Consider the following 20233-nt stretch of genomic DNA (forward strand, 5'->3'; position numbering starts at 1 on the left):
TTGAATTCTGTCATCAGAAAATTTTCTGATGGTGAGTACCCTCTTCACTTCCGATTTGAGACTAGCATCAAACAAAAAACTGACGAAAATTCGTCCAATAATCTGACCGTGTGTACAAGGCTTAACACCCAGTTTGAATGGTAAAACCTTGATGTAAATGCTGGGCCATCAATATAAATGGCATTTTGTTATTGGCCCATTCAATTAGTGATGCAGGGTGGCCAAGCAGGGGTGAAAGATCTGCAGTATTCTCTGGAAGAAGAAGGAAGAGCCATACTCTATAAAGAAATACACCACCCCAAATTCTTTAAATACTTACCAAAAGCTACTAAGCACTAATAAGCACTTCTACAAGTGAAACAATGTGCCATGGTCTCATTCTATTCTAAAATATTCATGTCTCATATTGAAAAGAATATAATGTTAAAAGCCTGATTCTACACTAAATACAGTACATTGTGGCTCTGGTATAGGAATTTCTTTTTATATGGATAAAAACAAATGATTTTCATATGCCAATACTGTCCATGACACTATATATTACCTTATGACCAGCAGGTCCTATTTTTCTTGAATGTTAAATGTAATATTGATAATGGCCAGTTCACCACCATGAACTCACAGTTATTTTAGGATACTAAAATGTCAATTTGTAAGGGACAAGTGCATCTCTTCTACTAAACATATAAAATTACAGCACTTCCCAAAACAATGATCAATAATCAATCATTCATCAAAAAATCAATAAATAAATGAAAAAAAAATCCATAAATAGTGCAATTCATAAACTGTAAATCGTCAGATTCATATTGTGCAATTATTAAAACCAAGGTTTTGTAAGTCCTAACACCATCAGTGTCTATTTACTACATTCCACCTGAGTGACAGATGAACAAGCTTCCACTCTGTGCTAATAAAGTACTTGTCCTTTACAATCTCCAGGACACCCAGTGGTTTAAATCACTCACCAGACCTATTTGACATCTTATTGAAATGATGGTCAAACAATGCTGAATTAAAATATACTTAGTACAGAGATGTCCTGGTTCTGTGGATGTTTCCACATAACCCCATCAAGGAAGAAAGCACCAAGGGGAGAAGCTTATAGCTGGAAAAGGTACTCTCCCTTTATTTAAAATAGAACAGGAAAAAACAAACTGAATGTGCTGAAAGTCTGTTCACCTGCAAATCATCTGGAATGGACACTGATGGTGTATGGACCTGGGTTAATAATTTAACTATTTTAATTTGATGACTTATAGTTTATGAATTGGCTCTATTTATGGATGTATGTTGCTTCACTTTTTTATAGATTTTTTGTTGAATAATTGATTGTTGATCATTGTTTTGGGAAACAACCTAACTTTGTGTGTTATATCTTGTTAATAGCTCTAAGGGATATTTTATACAGCTGCTGTTATAGGAGATTTATTTTGGAAAAGAACAGAAATATGTGTTATTTATTTCTGCTACTGAACAGAAGTACACACATGCATCTACATTGTAGACAGCATAAAACTGCTGATTCTTCTTATAACACTGCCAGTCCAGCAGTGAGGACCAGCCATTATAGCTGTGCAACCTTCTACCCACCTAGCACTGATCTTCCAGTTTCCTTTCACCCAACTCAAGCCTGTAGAGACCTGCTATACAGCACAAGTCCCCCCTCCACCCCACAATATAACACCTCATGGTCGGGCACTATTAAAACAGTTGAAGTCAGAATACTTCTTATTATACATACTTTTGATGGCTGCACTCTGTACAGTAGATTACACGTTACATACTCCTGACCAATGCACTTTGTACACTGAGTTGTACGTTAAATACCCCTGACCATTGCACTCCATATGTTGGGTCATACGTCATGCACTCCTGAACCTTGCACTATATACAGTATGTTGTGCATTACATATTCCTGACCCCTGCATTCTATTTGTTATGTTATAATTACAATCTCCTGACCAAAGAGTTTATTGTCTCAACAGTTGCTGGTTTCTATATAGTCCCTAACTATTTAAAAAAAGTTCTCCTTTATGGTAGCATTAGCTCTATGTCAATACTTGATGTGCATAATGCATATGTAATAGCAGAGTTTCTATTTTTAAAATGATGGCGCTGGAATTTATATGTGTCTGTGAGACTCTGGCTTATGAATATGTATTGCCAAAGTTTTCTGATGACAAATCTAACAACTGAATTTCCCATCACTTCTGTCTTTTTGAAAATACCCACCAGGATACATAGAGGGATGAATTAACCCCTCTAGAACACAAATGACTATACATACATTTAAAAATATTTTGCGAGTGTGAGGACTGGCATATGTGTGCCTATTAAAGCAATGAGAAGATTCATCTTCTATTCAACTATATACCTTGAAGCCCCTCCTAATACCAGTACAATGTCTCTCTACAATCCCTCAACGTGCCCCAGGTCTTCCACTAGCCTAGAAATACCAATGCTCTTGTGGAAATCTAGGCAGATCAAAATCCCTAAGATTTGAAACATTGCCTTTTAAAAATTGAAGAATGTTGGATTTACACTTCATAATCTATTTCCCCACTTATATAAAATAAGGAATGCAGTAGAAGACATTTTCAAATGTAATTTTATATCTTTTGCGTCTTGCCTTATGTTATGTCTCTTCCTTTTCTTTTCATTTTCCCATTTCCTGATATCTCCACAATCATTATTTACACTTTTCTCCTTTACTGTTCCATTGTGTTCCCTGCTCAGTTTATATGCTCCAAAAGTCAGTCAACGCTCACTTAGTATGGCTCTATTGCTAGCATTCCCATTAGTCCCTTGTCTACATTATATGTCTCACTGCCGCTTATATATCTGTTAAACAAAAAAGGCATCTGATGAAAGAGGATCACCACACACACACCTTCTTTACTATACATTTGACACAAACTCTTGCTTTTGCACAAAAAAAAATCCAAATTCACAATTTGCAAAACCTTTAGGTCTCGTTCACACCATGGTGCAGAGATGTCAGTTTTTCTGCACGCGTTCTGCAAGAAAAAAAAATTGCTCGCTATGTATCCTGTTCACAAAACAACGCGCAGGCATCTGCAACGTGTATGCAGTTTTCTGCACATGAAAAAAACTGGCATGACAACAACATTGGTGTGCACAGGGCACATAACTGACGCGCATGAAAACTGATGTCAACGTACATGAAAACTGATGTGAAACTGATGTCTCTGCAAATGAAATCTGCACGGTTGGTGTGAACGTATGCACGTATGGTGTGAACGAGCCCTTAAACAAAGAAAACAGTTCCATATTACCTTCTGTATAGCAATCAGGCTTGTCATCAGGTCCCACAATCATATTTCCTTCTTCATCATACTGTGCATAAGAGCCTGGTGCACATGTAGGTATTACTAGTTCTTCTGTTGTTGGTTCAACAGTTGTTGGTTCAGGTGTCGTGGTTGTTGGAGGAAGGGTGGTTGTGCTAGTAGTAGTTGGAATTGGAGTAGTGACCATCCTTGTTGTAGGAATTCTGGTTGTCCTTGCCACTTCAAGTCCCCTCAGAGGCCGCCCTCCTAGACTCAGCACTGGCTTGTCTTGAGCACTTGCTACTGGTTTACTGAACCTTCCATGTCCAAACAGAGGTAAACCATCTGGGCTAACAACGGGGGTGCCATTCATATCTGTTTTTTTTTTTTTTTTTACAAAAAACAATGTAAGGTGACAATACAAATACAATAAAACATTTTTATTACTTAACCTACAAAGAGTGATTGGTGTTTTATAGTTTAACCAAGTCTCAGGAAGGTCAAGTACATAGCAGTGCTTGTCAAGCACTAGCTTTGGCTTGCACATCACAACTCAGCTCCTCTGACCTGTGACCTGACCTGTGTTCTGCTTTTTATTGTTTAACCCAGCTTGTCCCCTGACTGTGCTGTATCCCAACTTTCTGTTGGTAATCTTGGCTCTTTTCCTGACTACACCTTCTGTGCATTGTCTTGGTACCTGCGCTGCCTATCTATCATCAAACCTGGGCTGAAGTTCTGCATCTGACTTGGTACCTCTGCTGTCCAGCTGTTGCAGACTTGACTCACTCTCATTATGGCTTTTCTTTTTGTATCTGCAAGTTCCTGTGTCCGATCTGCATACAAGCTTTCTGCATAGACCCGGTCCAAGCATCTCCAATCTTTTAATCTTCTGCTACCTCTGGAACAATTGCAGGCACCCATGCCACTTTTTATCCTGTTACACTCTGTCTCCAACTCCAGGGTGTACTGGACAGGAGTTGTAAGGGAAACCCTCCCGTCAACTTGGCTTTTTTTCAAGTATGTGACACCAAGTATAAAAGGAGTAGGTACTTTTTTATTGTATTAGTAACCTTTAATATGATCCACCAGTGAGTATATAATTGAATAGAAATCCATGTCATTTTCAATCAACCCTTGGCCCCAATAGCAGCTACTATGTATAATTGCAATGACTCATGGGGGTTTCTAGTATGCACATGTTCAAATAATTGTCAAAAGTCCTAAAATGCCCTGTGTATATAATGGTACATTTAGAACTCTTCAGACCAGAAAATGTATTTTAGTTATTAGCAGTGCAGTAATGTTAGCCCACTGCAAAACACTTTTTTTCCATGCACAGAAGAGCTGCACAGGTTATTCATTGGTTATACTCAATACAGCCAAGATTAAAACACATTGTGCATTAACATTGTGGTCATTGTAACAAATAATCGTATTTGCTTGTTAACATTATTGCAGAATGACACTTCTCCATTATGGCTTGAGCCACAGGTTTCAAGTTCATTTGCCAAACACCATCTTCAATGGATGCTTTGATGAAGTATCTTGTGATCAAGGCTATACACCTTAGAGACTGATAGCCTCATCTAGCAAAGTTCAACAAAAGTGATTACACCCCTATTATGCTTTTACCAGATCAGGAAAATACATGTATGTCAGGAATCATAAGTGAGGAGTTTACATACCCACAATAGTCCGACCATCTCCTCCCATTTTTATGCGTAGAGGCTTTCCTTGAGAATCCTGAAGATATCGTCCTTCTGGGTTAAGAACCAACCCACGATTTAAATCTACAACCTAAAATCAATCAAACTGTAAAGGCAAAATATTCTACAAGTGACATGCATCAAATGATATACATTGGTGGCTAAACATTTTCTGTATTCTCATTCATTTTTATTTAATGTTCAGACATTATAGTCTTCTATTATTTATTTTATTTTTTTAAATGTTCTGTTTCTCTGTCCTGTAAATTAGTGTATTTATCTATATTTGGTTCTTGTTTCTCTAAAGATGAATTAATTGCTGTATACAGGTATATGGCAATTTCCTATCAATTTCAACTGCTAAACCAGCTTTTCAGTCACAAAACCACTAAGTGCCTCAAGGAAATGAGGTCCTGGCTCAGTAAGCAATCCATGTAGCTCTTTTTCAGGGGAGTATAAAGAAAATTTCTAGCCATCAGAAGCATTCATTGTCACATTTTTCAAATTCTCCCAGGTGCAGATCTCTCTTTCCAAACAAGAAAAAAGGAAGTTAGTATTACTGCCAGTTCACACAGGGGCAACACGACTTGCAGGCCGACTCACCGAGGCGACCTGCACACGACTTCAGCGGTGACTTGCAAAATTACTTCTGTATAGAAGTCAATGCAAGTCGTCTGAAGTCGCCCCAAAAATACTACAGGAACCTTTTTCTTAGTTTGAGCGACTTGCATCGTTCCTATTAGAACGGTTCCGTAGTACAGGACGGGACGCGACTTGTCAGGCAGCTAAGTCGCCTGACAAGTCACCCCTGTGTGAACCGGGGCTTAGCCTTTAGTTTATCTCTTTTAATCTTTAGAACAGTACATTGCAGTCGTTTAAGGATAAGTAGCTGTCAGTGAGGCAAATGCCAATCTTTTTTTAAATAAGAAAGCTAGATTAGAAAAGTCATTCAATTATTTGGGTACCCAGTCAACAGGTCAAAATCAAAATCAAAATATTCCTCATGTTTTCATTTTTGATTCTAAAAGAGTTAAATGTTATATGAAATGTTTAAATAATTTTAAAAAAGTCACTATCTTAAAAATATAAATATATATATATATATATATATAATATATATATATATATATATATATATATATATATATATATATATATATATATATATATATATATTGTAAACATTTTATTTTACACCGGAGTTAAAATAAACAAATACAATAGGTGAAACATATAACATGCAGTAACAAATATTAACTTCAATAAGTAATAAAATAAACTAATAAAAATGTGAAAACAAAAAATAAGTGTCCATGAAAGAATATATAAGCACACAAATGTCCATAAACAATATGACAAAATTACAACTTAGTGCATAAATAGATTAAATTAAATGTGATGAAGTAGGTGTAAAAAATTTCAGCTGAAACACCAAATATCCTCCACCAAAGTGATATGTGCCAATTCCACCCACTTAAGAATAAAGTTCACCAGATGTAGTTGCCATTCACTCTCATGTCTGGCAAAAAAGCTTTTTTGTGTTATATTGAAGCGCCTCTATAGATCACCAAACTTCATCCAGATGGTAACATCAATCTCCTCATGTGAAGATAAAAGCCGAGACAGAGCCTCCAATAGTGTAAAACACCTTAAGGTAACTATTTATTTAAAAGTAATGCACTTACATCATAAAAACATCAAAATCGCCTTTGAGTAAAACAATCTAATTCATGCCAGGTGCCACAGTACTGCAATCTGACCAACTCATGGTTCGCATGACCAGGGTCACCGTCTTGGCGTCCAAGTCTAGTTGCCGTGTCACCATGTCCCGACGCCTTTCGTCACTTCCGACTTTGTCTCGCAGGGGACCCCTATGACCCTGGGTATGCGAACGATGAGTTGGTGAGATCGCAGCACTGTGGCACCCGGCATGATTGAGATTGTTTTACTCAAAGGCGATTTTGATGTTTTTATGATGTAGGTGCAGTACTTTAAAATAAACAGTTACCTTAAGGTGTTTTACTCTATTGGAGGTTCTGTCTCGGCTTTTATCTTCACATAAGGAGATTGATGTTACCATCTGGATGAAGTTTGGTGATCTATAGAAGTGCTTTTTTGCCAGACAAGAGAGTGACTGGCAACTACATCTGGTGAGCTTTATTCTTAAGGGAGTGGAATTGGCACATATCACTTTGGTGGAGGATATTTGGTGTTTCAGCTGAGGTTTTTTACACCTACTTCATCACATTTAATTGGACTATTTAGGCACGGGGTTGCAATATTGTCGTATTGTTTATGGACATGTGTGTGCTTATATATTCTTTCATGGACACTTATTTTTTGTTTTCACTTTTTTTTTAGTGCGCTACTGTGAAGCTTATATTTGTTACTGCATGTTATATGTTTCACCTATTGTATATGTTTATTTTTTCTTAAGTAGCGGCACAATTGTATTTTCATTCAAGAGCGCAGTGCGCACATATATATGAGTTGAAATAAAGTTTGTAGGTAAATGAACCTCGCTATGTGAAACCTAAAAAAAAGCTGCTCCCAAAATCTAGTGAATAACTAGGCAATGTGAAATAATTCACTTATTTATTGACGCTGCTTTCTATAAACTAATAAAAACCAGATGCTCCCTCTGAAAGGCATAAATACAGACAATTAAGTATAAGTTAAGTTAAAGCGGTTGTATATCACTGGACTTTTTTTTTCTCTCTTCCTGCAAAGTAAAGTCATAATGTGCTAGTATGCGATGCATACTACTAGCACATTATGTAAAACCTTAAAACTAAGCTGTCTTCAGTGCCGCAATGTCAGCGCTGCAGCCGCATCCATCTTCATCTGTCTTGCTTCTGGGTTCGCTGGCTCCAGCTCTGTGACTGGCTGGAGCCACAATGATGTCACTACCGCGCATGAGTGCGGGAGCCGCAATTCACGACACACGGCTCAAAAAGTATAGCAAGGGCAGCTGTTCCTTCAGAGCGCATGTGTCAGTGATGTCACTGGCTGCATTTAATGTAAATATCTCCTAAACAGCGCACGTTTAGGAGATATTTACAATACCTATAGGTAAGCCTTATTATAGGCTTACTTATAGGTAAATGTCCTCTTTAACATCTGTAGACCCAAATTACAGGCAGCAAAACTGTAATTCTGTAACACTGTTCTTAGGCCTTTTTCCTAAAAAAAGGACATTTTTCATATTGAACTTTAATGCTGTATCTCTCCAGTAAAGTTTCATAACTGTTCTGAGTTATTTAAAGGGGTGCATGTTGGTTCTGGTGTATTCAAAAGAACCAGGGTCTGTAACTGGACTACAGGGTACGAAGTAACACTGTTACATAAGGGTTTATTCGCCAAGACAAGAAGAGGAGCTGCTAAGAGTAACCATGTGCAAGTTCAAGATACAAAGCAACCAGTCATTAGGCCTAAACGTGACAGGTTCCCTATTAGCGAAGGGGTCAGCGTTCTGGCTCCCTCCCTAGTGGACTAGTTGAGAAATGAGATGTGTAATTTATGCTCCTAGAACGCCTGAAGGTGCTACTTCAATGTTGGGCCTCTGTATGTGGCCAGCCTGCGAAAAAGTCTCACGCATGTGGTATCACCATACTCAGGAGGTGTAGCAGAATGTATTTTGGGGTGTCATTTGTGGTATGCGCATGCCATGTGAGAGAAATAACTTGTTAATATGAACATTTTGGGAAACAAAAAAAAAATCTTCAATTTGCAAAGAATTGTGTGCAAAAATGACAACTTCAAAAAACTAACCATGCCTCTTACTAAATATCTTGGAATGTCTACTTTCCAAAAAGGGGTCATTTGGGGGGTATTTGTACTTTCCTGGCTTGTTAGTGTTTCAAGTACATCGGTCAGGTGTGATCAATTTTCAGTGATTGGCACCATAGCTTGTAGACTTTAACCTTCACAAAGACCAAATAATATACACTGATTTTTACCAAAGATATGTAGCAGTATAGCTTTTAGTCAAAATTTATGAAGAAAAATTACTATTTTGCTAAATTGTATTACAGAAACAAAGAAAAAATACATTTTTTACAAAATTTTCAGTCTTCTTTCATTTATAGCGCAAAAAAAAAAAAAAAAAACAGTGTTGCATGACTCAGTAATTGTCATTCAAAATGTGAGAGCACCGAAAGCTGAAAATTGGTCTGGTTAGGAAGGGGGTTTAAGTGCCCAGTGGGCAAGTGGTTAATGTTAAAAAGATAGGTAAAACTGTTTTGCCAATGAGTATAAGAACAATACAAACAGAAGCCATTAAAGTCTGCCAAACCATTTTCTTGTATGTTATAGGGAGTTGTAAAAACCCCTGTCAATTTCATACCTACACACTAATCAAGTACTTATAGACCTACTATAATTAAGGGGTCTATTTGTAAGGTGAGCTGTTTGTCTGTCACCAGATGTAAAGAGCATGTTTGAAAGACTCCTTTGAACTCCGAGCTACACTTGGGATCGCATCGCAGGATCCAGGCAAAGTTACTTACCTTGTCCCCAGGATCCTGTAATGTCCCCCCACTGTGTGTGAGAGCCATGTCCTCTGCTTGAACTATCACAGTGTCGGGCTCCGTTCCCTGTGAGCATCACAATGCATGGGGATGGAGCACGGCGCCAAATTCAAAAAGTGAAAAACGCATACAGTACACTGTAATCTTACAGATGTTTCTTCATTTTTTATATTTATTTATCATATATATATATATATATATATATATATATATATATATATATATATATACATTTTTTTTAAATATTTATTTTTATTTATTATTTTTTCATTTATATTTTTATTTCATTTTATCTAAAAACATTTTTTCTCTTTTCTTCCTTCTTTTTTCTTTTTACTTCTTTTTTCCTATTTGACCACTGTTCTTAATTTGACTTTCACTCATTGTACCCCTTATCACTAGACCCCCATCCAGTTATATGTTTAGAGTCACTTTGCATTTGCTATACATAATCTGTTTGAGTTTGGAGTCCTCTTGTGTAAATTGGTTCGTTTTACCCAGTCCCCACTAGATGGCACCAAATGGTAGCACATATAAGGCTCAAAGGAGCCTGTGTCCCCTAACACAGTGCGCATGCGCCGAAACATCGTCGCACCGCTAGTTATGTCACCGCGCCAGATGCCTGTATTCCACAGCTAACCTGAGCCAAGCCTCAGTTTCAACCCCTAGGACAGAGTCAGGATATCCTGCTGGACGGGACTGTATTCTTTCCTATGGATGGATTTCTTTACACAGGCTTACAACGCTGGGCAGACGCCACTACTTGAGGTTTGCTTGTGCTCAACTTGCCTTTCATCATATGTAAGTGGACATAATTGTTTGTATATTCAATAAATCTAACTGATCCTGATCCGGAGGCGCTTTTTTCTGTTTGTTTTTTTTTTTGTCCAGTGCCCTGCATGCAGTTTTATATTATAAATACTGTTCTTTCTGCCTGGAAACTTGAGAATGTTCATAGCAACCAAAAAGTGTCCCTGTACTTCAAAAGCAGCTTTAGACCAGCTAGAAAACAACGATAATAAATTAGAATCAATTGCAGAATTGGGGGATAGTGATTTGTGGGGAAATTTTTTATCAAACACTGAAAGTAACGACAGCGACAATTCTGCAACTGAGCAAATTTCAGTGTTTTTGATTTGATTACATTATTGAATACATTTTATTATTATTATATTTTTATTTGTTATAATTATTTATAGTTATTTATTATATTATAATTTATGATTTTGTGTTTCAAACATTATCATACCCGGGATGTCTACTAGACTCTTGTTTGGACAGATTTAAGTGTGTTATTCCTAAGAATTACAGACCTACAATATAAAACGCCAAATTTCCATGGAAAACAATGTATCGCTTTGAGCATCAAAAATCTGAGTTAATCATACCGCCAGGGAGGTTAAAGGAATTTTTCATTTTCATTGTTGCACTTTAAGCATCATTAAAATCACCGCTCCTGAAAAAACAATCCTTTTTTATAAGATTTTTTTATTGTCCTCCAGGGCAGTACCCAGACCCCCATACCCCTTTTATGGGCAATTACTTCCATATAAGTTTTCAAAAAAGGCACTTTTGATTTTTCCTGTTCAGCTCCCAGAGACTTTAATAGGGTTCGCTGTTCAGGTTAGAACATTTTCCGTTTGGGAGTTCTGCTGCAAACCCAACAGGGGGAATGTTCAGTAGACGTGTGCAATTCGTTTCATTCTGAATTCGTTTTTTTTAACGAATTTCAACAAATTCGTTAATTTGGAAATATCTGAATTAACGAAAACCCATTTAACAAATTTTTCCAAATATTCGTAAAGTCATAAATTCGTGAATTCGAAAATTCAAAATTCGAAAATCCGAAAACCCGAAGATTTGAAAATCTAAAAAAAAAACTAACTAATAATAACTATTACTAACTCTTAAATTATAGGTATTGGAATTTCCTTTCAAATTTGGCTGTTAGTGAACGTAACAAATACAAATTTATCTGAAGTTATGAATTATCTGTAATAACGAATCTAAACGAATGGAACTTAACAAATTAATAATAATAAGTAACAATAATAACAATAAAAACTTTTTATTATTATTTATTATTAATTTGTTCAGTTCCATTTGTTTACATACGACATTCGTTATTTCGGATAATTCGTAACTTCGGATAAATTCATATTTGTTGCATAAACAGTCAATTTGAAAGGAAATTCCAATACGTATAATTTAATAGTTAGTTATTATTAGTTAGTTAGTTATTCTTTCGAATTTACTAATTGCGATCATAACGAATGACCCGAAAAACGAAAGAAAAAACAAACGAAACTAAAACAAACACATTTTTCGGCAGTGCACATATCTAATGTTCAGCCCATCCCTACTTGACAAATGTCTTGAAGACACATCAGGAAGTGAGGGGAAACCTTTGCAAAATGAGCTCTTAAACAGTTTTTCCTGGAACAAATGTCCCCATTAATATGGCCCCTTGCTTTAGCAATTGTAACATTTTGGATTTTATACACTTTGTGCCTTAATGGAGAGGGTTATTCTCCCAAGCAGGGACAGAGACAGCAATGGAAACCTGACAGGGTTTTAACACTTCCACATTCTATACAAAACTTAAAAACTAGGTTTATCTTGCATGCATCAAAATACAGTATGTAAAGTGCTATTTTGCATTTTAACAGCGAACTCAATCAATTAATCACATGAATATTTATATATAAAGTTGCCCTACCCACTTTGTTCCTTCAGGTCCAAAAATCATCCTTTGTCCCCCAACATTCTCATTTCTACTAGCAGAAGGAGTGTTCCCATTGTTGCCTATCCTTGAAGTCAGATTTGGCCTTCCATTATTACCTGCAAGAAATGTGAATACGAAATTGTCAAAAATTCAGTGACCATTATTTTGGATTAAAGAGGTTCGACAGCTTCTTCCATGAAAAAATGGGGTTACACATTAACTGCATGCCTTTAAGGACATCTTTTTTTAATTTGCAAAGTGACAGGTTCTTTTAAAACCACATGCCTGCACTCACTAACATTCACCTGCACCATGTTAACACACAGTTCTATGCATATGTTGGAGTCTGGGCTTAATCCCTGTGTTAGCTCAATGATTGTAATTGTTGAAGCTTACCCAGGGTTAATGACCTGCTGCTTTCCCCTACATGACCACATTTGGGCATGGTCAAAAAAAAACAAAAAAGAAAACATAACACATGTTCCCCTGAACCATAGCAGGCCACATGCCCTCAGTGTGGTGGGGTGCCTTGCCAAGAGGATCCTCCCTGGCAAAGCACCTTGTCCCCATGTTGATGAGGACAAGGATCTCTTCCCACAACTCTTGCCCAGTGGTTGTGGAGAGTTTATTGGAATCTGGAATCCCCCTTAATAATAAAAAGGCCCCAGGTACCACCCCCAAATGAATGAATATGGGGTACATAGCACCCCTACTCATTCACAAACCAAAAGTCGTGACCTAGAAATAAAGACACTCAAATGTTTGACATGTCTTTTAATAAAAAAATTAAAACCTCTCAAAAAATCCCTTGTTATAGATCTATCGCCAATTACGGTGCCTCCCATTTGCTGACTCATCGAAAACAAATACCTATGACCTGACACACGCAAATGATCCTGACAGTAACACTAGCCCAGTGACCACTCCACAAGCTGTAGTCAGCTATATAAAGGAAAGGGGCTTAGATAGTGGTGACATCATAGACCAAATATGACCATTGCCATATTAGGTCAACGTCATTGTGCAAATATGGCCAGTAGCCATACTTGGGCAGTGATGTCACTGCTATCCCTGCCCCTTTACTTAAAAGCAAATTCCCCATGACATCACTGGTTCCTAGAGAGATCGTGGGTGTAGTACCTGCAGTTCTCAGGAACCAGTGACATCAGGAAGCTGTCATATAAAGAAGAGGTAGAAATACCACTTCTATATATCATGCATGACACAAAAAATGTGGTCAAACAGCCTAAAGTTTAGGCTTTCATACGAACGTTCGAACAGCCAAAGTTCAATTTGAACCTAGGTTCAGACTGGACCTTCAGCTTATCCTTAATATGAGGATATTTATAAGCCCTTAACATCCATATGGCCCTTATCAGCCATATAATATACTAAATAATTATAAATGCCTTTCATTCTTCACAGTATAGCTATAGTTGTGTGGAATGGTAAAATGCATACCTCAAAAATAAAATGGCAACAGATTGGAATGACAACTATAAAGTATAATCACTCCATGCAATTTACCTACCATTTTGGTATTGAGGTCTTGTGAACTGCCTTCGTAAGGGAGATCCTAGTCTTGAATTTAACATTCTCTGGCGCAGCAAGGAGGGAGAATATGTAGGAGAGGGAGTACGTGGAGGTGTTGTTGTTGGCATAGCTGTAGTTCTGAATAGAGACCTTCCATAATTTTGTTGTCTAGATATTGATGGAAGTAAACGATATGGTACTCTGGAGCTTTGAGGTTGACTTGTTGTTGGCAGAACAGTTGAAGATGTTCTCCTTGGAAAAATAGCTTGTCTAGAATTCATATAAGAAGAAGAAACCCTAGATGGCCTATGAAACGTTCTTCTTCCTACTTGAGGAACATGTAATTCTTCATCTTCCCGATGAGACTGTCTCTGACTGAAAGTGGAATCCACAGAATTATTAATATTCCCATTGTTATGTCTATTTTTCACTAAACGAACATTGGAATAGGAAGATAACCTTGACCTGATAAAGGGTGTTGGATTTTCTTCTTTCTTAGGTAGTGGCTGTTTTTCAGGAACGCTTTGAATAATGCCTGTGTCTGCAGTTAACAATCCAGAGTTTGGTAATGGGGCAGGAACTGCTTTAACCGAAGTTTCACTTTCTGACGGTGACATGTGTGGTTTTAGAAGTTTTTTCTCACTTTCAACAGAATTTTTTTCTGGGTTTGGTTTCAGATGAGAATTATTTACTGTTCTAGACATAGGGAAAGATTGCCTTTTAGAATCTAGGACTGCTTCGTCATCAGTTTGTGACAGTGGATCCTTTGACAATACCGAGGGATCTTGATTTAGCTTAACTGTGATTTTCTCAACCCCAACATTTTCGTTGCTTGGTAAATGCGATTGTGGTGCCTCTAATGGTTCAGCGTTATTTATAGATTTTTCAGATGTATCTCTTGAGTTTGTATTTGTAGGCTTCCCATGATGTGTAGGCATAGCTGACCCCAATCTTAATGGAGTTTCTGCTTTTGATGAAGGCAATACGTTAATACTTTTTTTTCTTGTGTTAGGAGCAAATTTTTTTTCCTCTGGCTTCTCTTCATGCTTTTCTTTAGAATTCTTTGATTGTTCACTATATGCAAGGGTATCAACAGATGGACTCTCAGTCTGCTTAGGTTTTAACTTTTTCATTTGCTCAGACTTTTCACCTGTGCTTTCCTTTTTTATAGGCATTTTGTGTATTTCAGTTTTATGTTTGGAGGTCACCAGCCGTGTTTTTGTATCGTCTTTCTTTGATATGTAAGGCTCTCTTTCTTTGGATTCCCTAACATGCATTTCTTGGTGAAATTCACCATATGAAGAATGTTTGGGAGGCACTTCAGATGAACTTAAGTATGGATCATCTTTCTTATCAGGGATATTTAGCAATCGGTTTTGATTATAACTTTTTTTTGGTTCAGCAGGTAATGTGGTTGTCACAACTGTAGTTGTAGAGATTTCAGTAGTTTTAACTGACTGGATTTTTATATTCCTATTAGGTATTATTTTACGGCCAGCATTAGTATTAACCTGAGAGCTTCTTCTTCTGTAGTACTCTAGTAATTCTAAAGCTGATTTTCCAGAGAAAGATGGAACAGATGATGAATTATTAGATGGTAGTTTATCAAGTTTATTTGGCTTGCTTGATTTAGTAGTAGTCTGTGCTTCAGCAGTAGTTGTAGTGGTGGTAGTAGCAATGGTGGTAGTAGTGGTAGAAGTAGGAGGAAGAGTAGTTGTAGTAAAAGCCCTTCTTGCTGATGTCTGTTGTCTAGTGTTTAATAAATTATGTTCTTTTGATGTCTTAAAATCATGTAAATGCAAATCTTGGTTGTCTTTGTTAGCATTAATGTGGGAATCTGTAGAATGTTCCGATCCCTTCTCTAAAATTAATCTAGAGTCTGGTTGCTGGTGATTAGTGTTGTAAGATGAGAATTGATTAGACTGAGGTCGTGGTATTGCTGCAATAGGAAATCTATGAGTAGGTTTTCTGTGGGACTGGAGAGGAGAAGTGGATTTAGGTTTCTTGTCCATCTCACGCATGTCTTTCTTTTCTCCACTCATACTTTCCAAAGGCATATGGTGTGTTTTGTGCTCTATAGGCAGTTTTGCTGTGCTTGAAGTGCCCCTATTTTCTGAACTGACAGAGTCTGCATTTAAATCTCCTACATTATTTATATAAGGGCGTTCTTTTTTTAATATTTCAGATGATGGAGAAGATGGTAAAGCTCCCTCTTGTCCTAAATCCTGAACTTTAGGCAAATTACTTTTAGATTCAGTCTCTCTGTTATTTGAGTTAATTGTGAATTCCTTATGGTTTGTGTTTCTTACGTCATCATAATCTTCATTCAAGCTTTCTGCCTCTTTTGTTTCCTGACTTACTTTATCAGAATCCTTAGAACGTTTATCTTCAATAGTGGAGTGAGTATTTGATTCTTCAGTTTTAGAAGTCTTGGTCTCATTTTCTTCACCTATTACAACACTAGGGGAAATAGGCTTACGAGCAATGATCCTGCGTCCTAAATTCAAAGAGGATGTCCTAAATGGTCTTCTAGCTGTGTTTGGATTAAATTGATTATTTATAGACGGACGAAATCTTCTACCTGGAACTGGCGTAGACAGTTTCGGAGTTGATGTTGTCTCACTCTCATCAGTAACTTCAGTTGACTGATGACTGCCTACTGAAGTTGTTTTTCTATTAGATGCAGGCATCATCCCAGATTTTCTTTGTGACAGTTTCTCCCTAGGATCCTTAAAACTGGTCTTTGGAAAAGAATCCAATACATCTTCTTCAGAAGATTCCAAAGGAACAACTGAATCATCAGTATTTTCTTCTTCTGTTTTCTCTACCTTTCCATAATCTTCTAAGTGAGATTTTTGATAAACATTCTTTGTTACAGATCTAACTAGAAAAAAAAAAACATATGCAGCTGTAAATAAAAGCATATATTAGACTGATGTTCACATCTACACAATTTAGCTAATACAGTGGGGTTGATTTACTAAAACTGGAGAGTGCAAAATCTGGCACAGATCTGCATATAAACCAATCAGCTTCCAGTTTTTTTTTTTGTCAAAGCTTAATTGAACAAGATGAAGTTAGAAGCTAACTGGCTACCATGCAGAGCTGCACCAGATTTTGCACTCTCCAGTTTTAGTAAATCAACCCCAGTGTATAGAAGATGATCATTTAGTATATTAGCAAGAATATTACGTTGAAAACTGAATTTTTAAATTATTTCATTAATGTGAGCAGCTAATTATAAGTAAAAGTAAATATGTCATATTCGGTTCTCAGGTCTGGTGAGCGCTTAGCAAACTATTTAAGCGCAATCATATTAATGACAGTTAAAAAAACAGCACATTGGCTGTTAGTCATAAAGCAATTTATAACAGACACTGTAAAAGCGCAAATACACAAAATGTAGACCGGTGTTTAAACTAACTACATAGATCTAAATTTACAAGCTTTTAGAGGTAGATAAATCAACCTTAAGTGAACACTCTAGCAAACACATTTACAGCTTTACACACAGGAGGCATGTTCAGGGTTTCCATTTTTATGCAAACTTAGCTAAAGTGCACCAGACAACTGCAGTGCTTAAAAACACTTTTTTGCATGTAATCTGGTGTTCTGAAAGTACCAATAACCCAACAGCCCACCCAAATGATAATGCTGGTCAAGTGTTTTCAATCCTTGTCACTGTAAGATCATAGCAGAAATAAACTGCTCAACCTCAATGTTATCCCAAGAGGAACACAGCAGCAGCAGCTCTCTTCATTGGGTCAATATGCATAAACCAAAAGAATGCTGGGAAATCTACAAGAGTAGAAGGGTGCTAACTTTGGGATTTATTTTGTCTCAATTCTTTTTAAGGATTCCTCTAAGACAAACAAGTTAACTTTTTCCACACAGGGTACCTTTAACGTAGAACTATAGGCAAAACTTTTTTTTTTTTTCATTTTGGATAGAGTAAGGGACGGTTATAACCCCCTGTCAGTTTTTTTTTTTTTTTGCCATCTGTGTCCTATTGGAGAGATTTACCTTTACCTCCTGTCCCATAGCCAAAACAAGAAAGGACAGGAAATCCCTGCAGATTAAGGGAATCACAAGGTCACCAGAACTAGTGTCTCCATTGAAAGATTTCCCTTCTATTACTTTCTTGGGGACAACCCAACATTTGGGATTTTCTTTTACTTTAACTTTAAATAAATCTCCCTAACATGGGGCACAGAAAGCAAAAAAAAACTGATAGGTTTTCTAATCTATCTCTACTCTGTTTTGCTTTCAGTTTTATTTTAAATGTGGTGTGAGGATCTCTTAATTTTGTAATGTGCATATTTAAACTAAAGCATTATGTTTGGTGGTGGCCCGCAGTACTTTCCCACTTTTCCAGTTTAGGAATTCTGCCACTAGGTATGTGGTTTATGTTTTATGTGCTCAAAATATAATATCTAACATGTGGGATGTACCACCAGACACTTCCAAATAAGATTTGGTGAACACTATTGTAGTGGTGAAAACCTCCCTGTTTCTCACCCCTCTAATATATTCAACACATTCTTAAAAAACACTTAATACCAAATCACATACATGTACATCATTTGACTTTCAGTGGTTTTATTGGGATGATGCCTGCAGCCACAGGCTGCATCTATCAATTGGTTCACTGATACACATTGTCTAGCACTTGATGTATCTGCTGTGTATTCAAACATCCCTCATGAGAAAGGCTTAGAAGCAATTAGATCCTTTTTGTCCACAGACCCCCTAATGCCACTTAAACAGATTGCCTTTCTAGTGGAGTGCATCAGATGTATCCTCACCCACAACTACTTTCCTTTCTTGGATACATTTTACCTTCAAACATGTGGGACAGCGATGGGAACACAATTTGCACCCAGTTATGCAAATCTGTACATGGGTGCCCTTGAACAAGAGTATATTCCCACTCCAAAAAACAATTTTTGAAGATTATTGGGGTTTACAAATGATATATACTGTAGATGGCCTGATTCTAGTTTGGGAAGGCGATCACGCAAGTATTCCAACTTTTGTTCAATATTCAAATGAGAATTTATAGGGAGTAACCTTCACAAGCAATGCCCACCCTAACATCATTGAGTATTTGGATGTGACACTAGAGGGCAGTACAGATGGTAGGGTGGTCACTAGAAATCTATTTAAAAAGGTTGACAACAAGAGCTATATGGACTTTAGAATTTGTCACTACAAGCCATGGTTTAAAAATGTGTCATTCGGTCAATTTAAAAGACTGAGGAGAAACTGTTTCCTCGAGGTGGACTTTGACACAGAAGCCCAAGTACTGAAGAATCATTTTCTGGCCAAACACTACCCAAAGGACTTAGTAGCAGAAGCTTTTTGGAAGGCAAAAAGGCTTACCCAGAGCAAATGCCTACTGTCCGCAGAAATAAAGAACATGAACACTCGCTACGCTCCAGATTTTGTGACCCAATATAATGGCCAACATCACTTGATCAAAAAGATCTTGGAAGAACATTGGCATGTGCGTAAAGCTGACCCATTTTTAAAGAAAGATCTACCAACACATGCCAAGATCACCTATTGCAGAGCACCTACCCTAAAAAACAGTTTGGCACCCACCCAGCAGAATACAAGACATCAAAACAAGCTGCCCCACCAGCAAACCATCACTCCAGACCATGACTGGGTACTTCTAATGTGAAACGCCAAAATGCCTGGCATGCCAGTCACTTGACAAAAGAACCCATAGTGTTATTGCCACAAACACTGGCACTGAATGGTCCATTAACACCTTTTTGAACTGTTCATCCCAATTTACAATCTATGTACTCAGGTGTCCATGCAATTTGCAGTTTGTTGAAAGATCAATCCAAACCTTCTGCCAAAGTCTATACAAGCACAGATCCATGATCCACTGATCCAACATCAGACTGGTTTAAGAAATACAATGTGCCAAGGCATTTCTTGATACATCACAACAAAGATCTGCAGTTACTATCGGCAACAATTGGTGAACAAATTGGTGAAAAAATTGGTGAAGAAATACAACAGATTTATGAGACTCTGCAAACGAGAAATTTTCTGGATACACAGATTGAACACACTTATCCCAGATGGCCTCAATGAGACCATTAAAACTTTTTACTAATCACTATGTCATTCTTCATCTAGTATATACCTAACTGAACTGCTGCATCCCCCATCTGAATTTCATGTGTATAAGGTTACATGTACTTACTCATGCCTCAATATGACACTGATGTTTTTTGACACATTAGAATACACAAACACTACTCAACTTTGTGTTATATCAAGGAAAAATGCAAACAAACAAATGTCATCTCTCTTCTCCCCGCCCGCCAGCTTGCTGATTGGCCACACTAAGCCGCACAGCTGACGGCCCGCTCTCTCTGCAGCTGCCGAGCCGCCTGCCTGTCCACACATCGAGCCACCCGGCAGCCCGGC

At 37.3% G+C, this 20233-nt stretch overlaps 1 protein-coding gene across 1 annotated transcript in view; it reads right to left on the minus strand.

Moving 5' to 3' along the window:
• FNDC1 (fibronectin type III domain containing 1) overlaps positions 1-20233 on the minus strand; it is a 377977-nt gene that overhangs the window by 86855 nt on the left and 270889 nt on the right. Inside the window, exons 8-11 of the mRNA XM_073627992.1 lie at positions 13782-16667; positions 12245-12366; positions 4976-5087; positions 3300-3665 (exon numbers count right to left, since the gene is read on the minus strand). Of these exons, the coding sequence (XP_073484093.1) occupies positions 3300-3665; positions 4976-5087; positions 12245-12366; positions 13782-16667 (3486 nt within the window). The remainder of the gene's footprint in view (positions 1-3299; positions 3666-4975; positions 5088-12244; positions 12367-13781; positions 16668-20233) is intronic.

This window comes from Aquarana catesbeiana, linkage group LG04 (assembly GCF_042186555.1).
Source record: "Aquarana catesbeiana isolate 2022-GZ linkage group LG04, ASM4218655v1, whole genome shotgun sequence".
In the NCBI taxonomy this organism is placed as follows: Eukaryota; Metazoa; Chordata; class Amphibia; order Anura; family Ranidae; genus Aquarana; species Aquarana catesbeiana.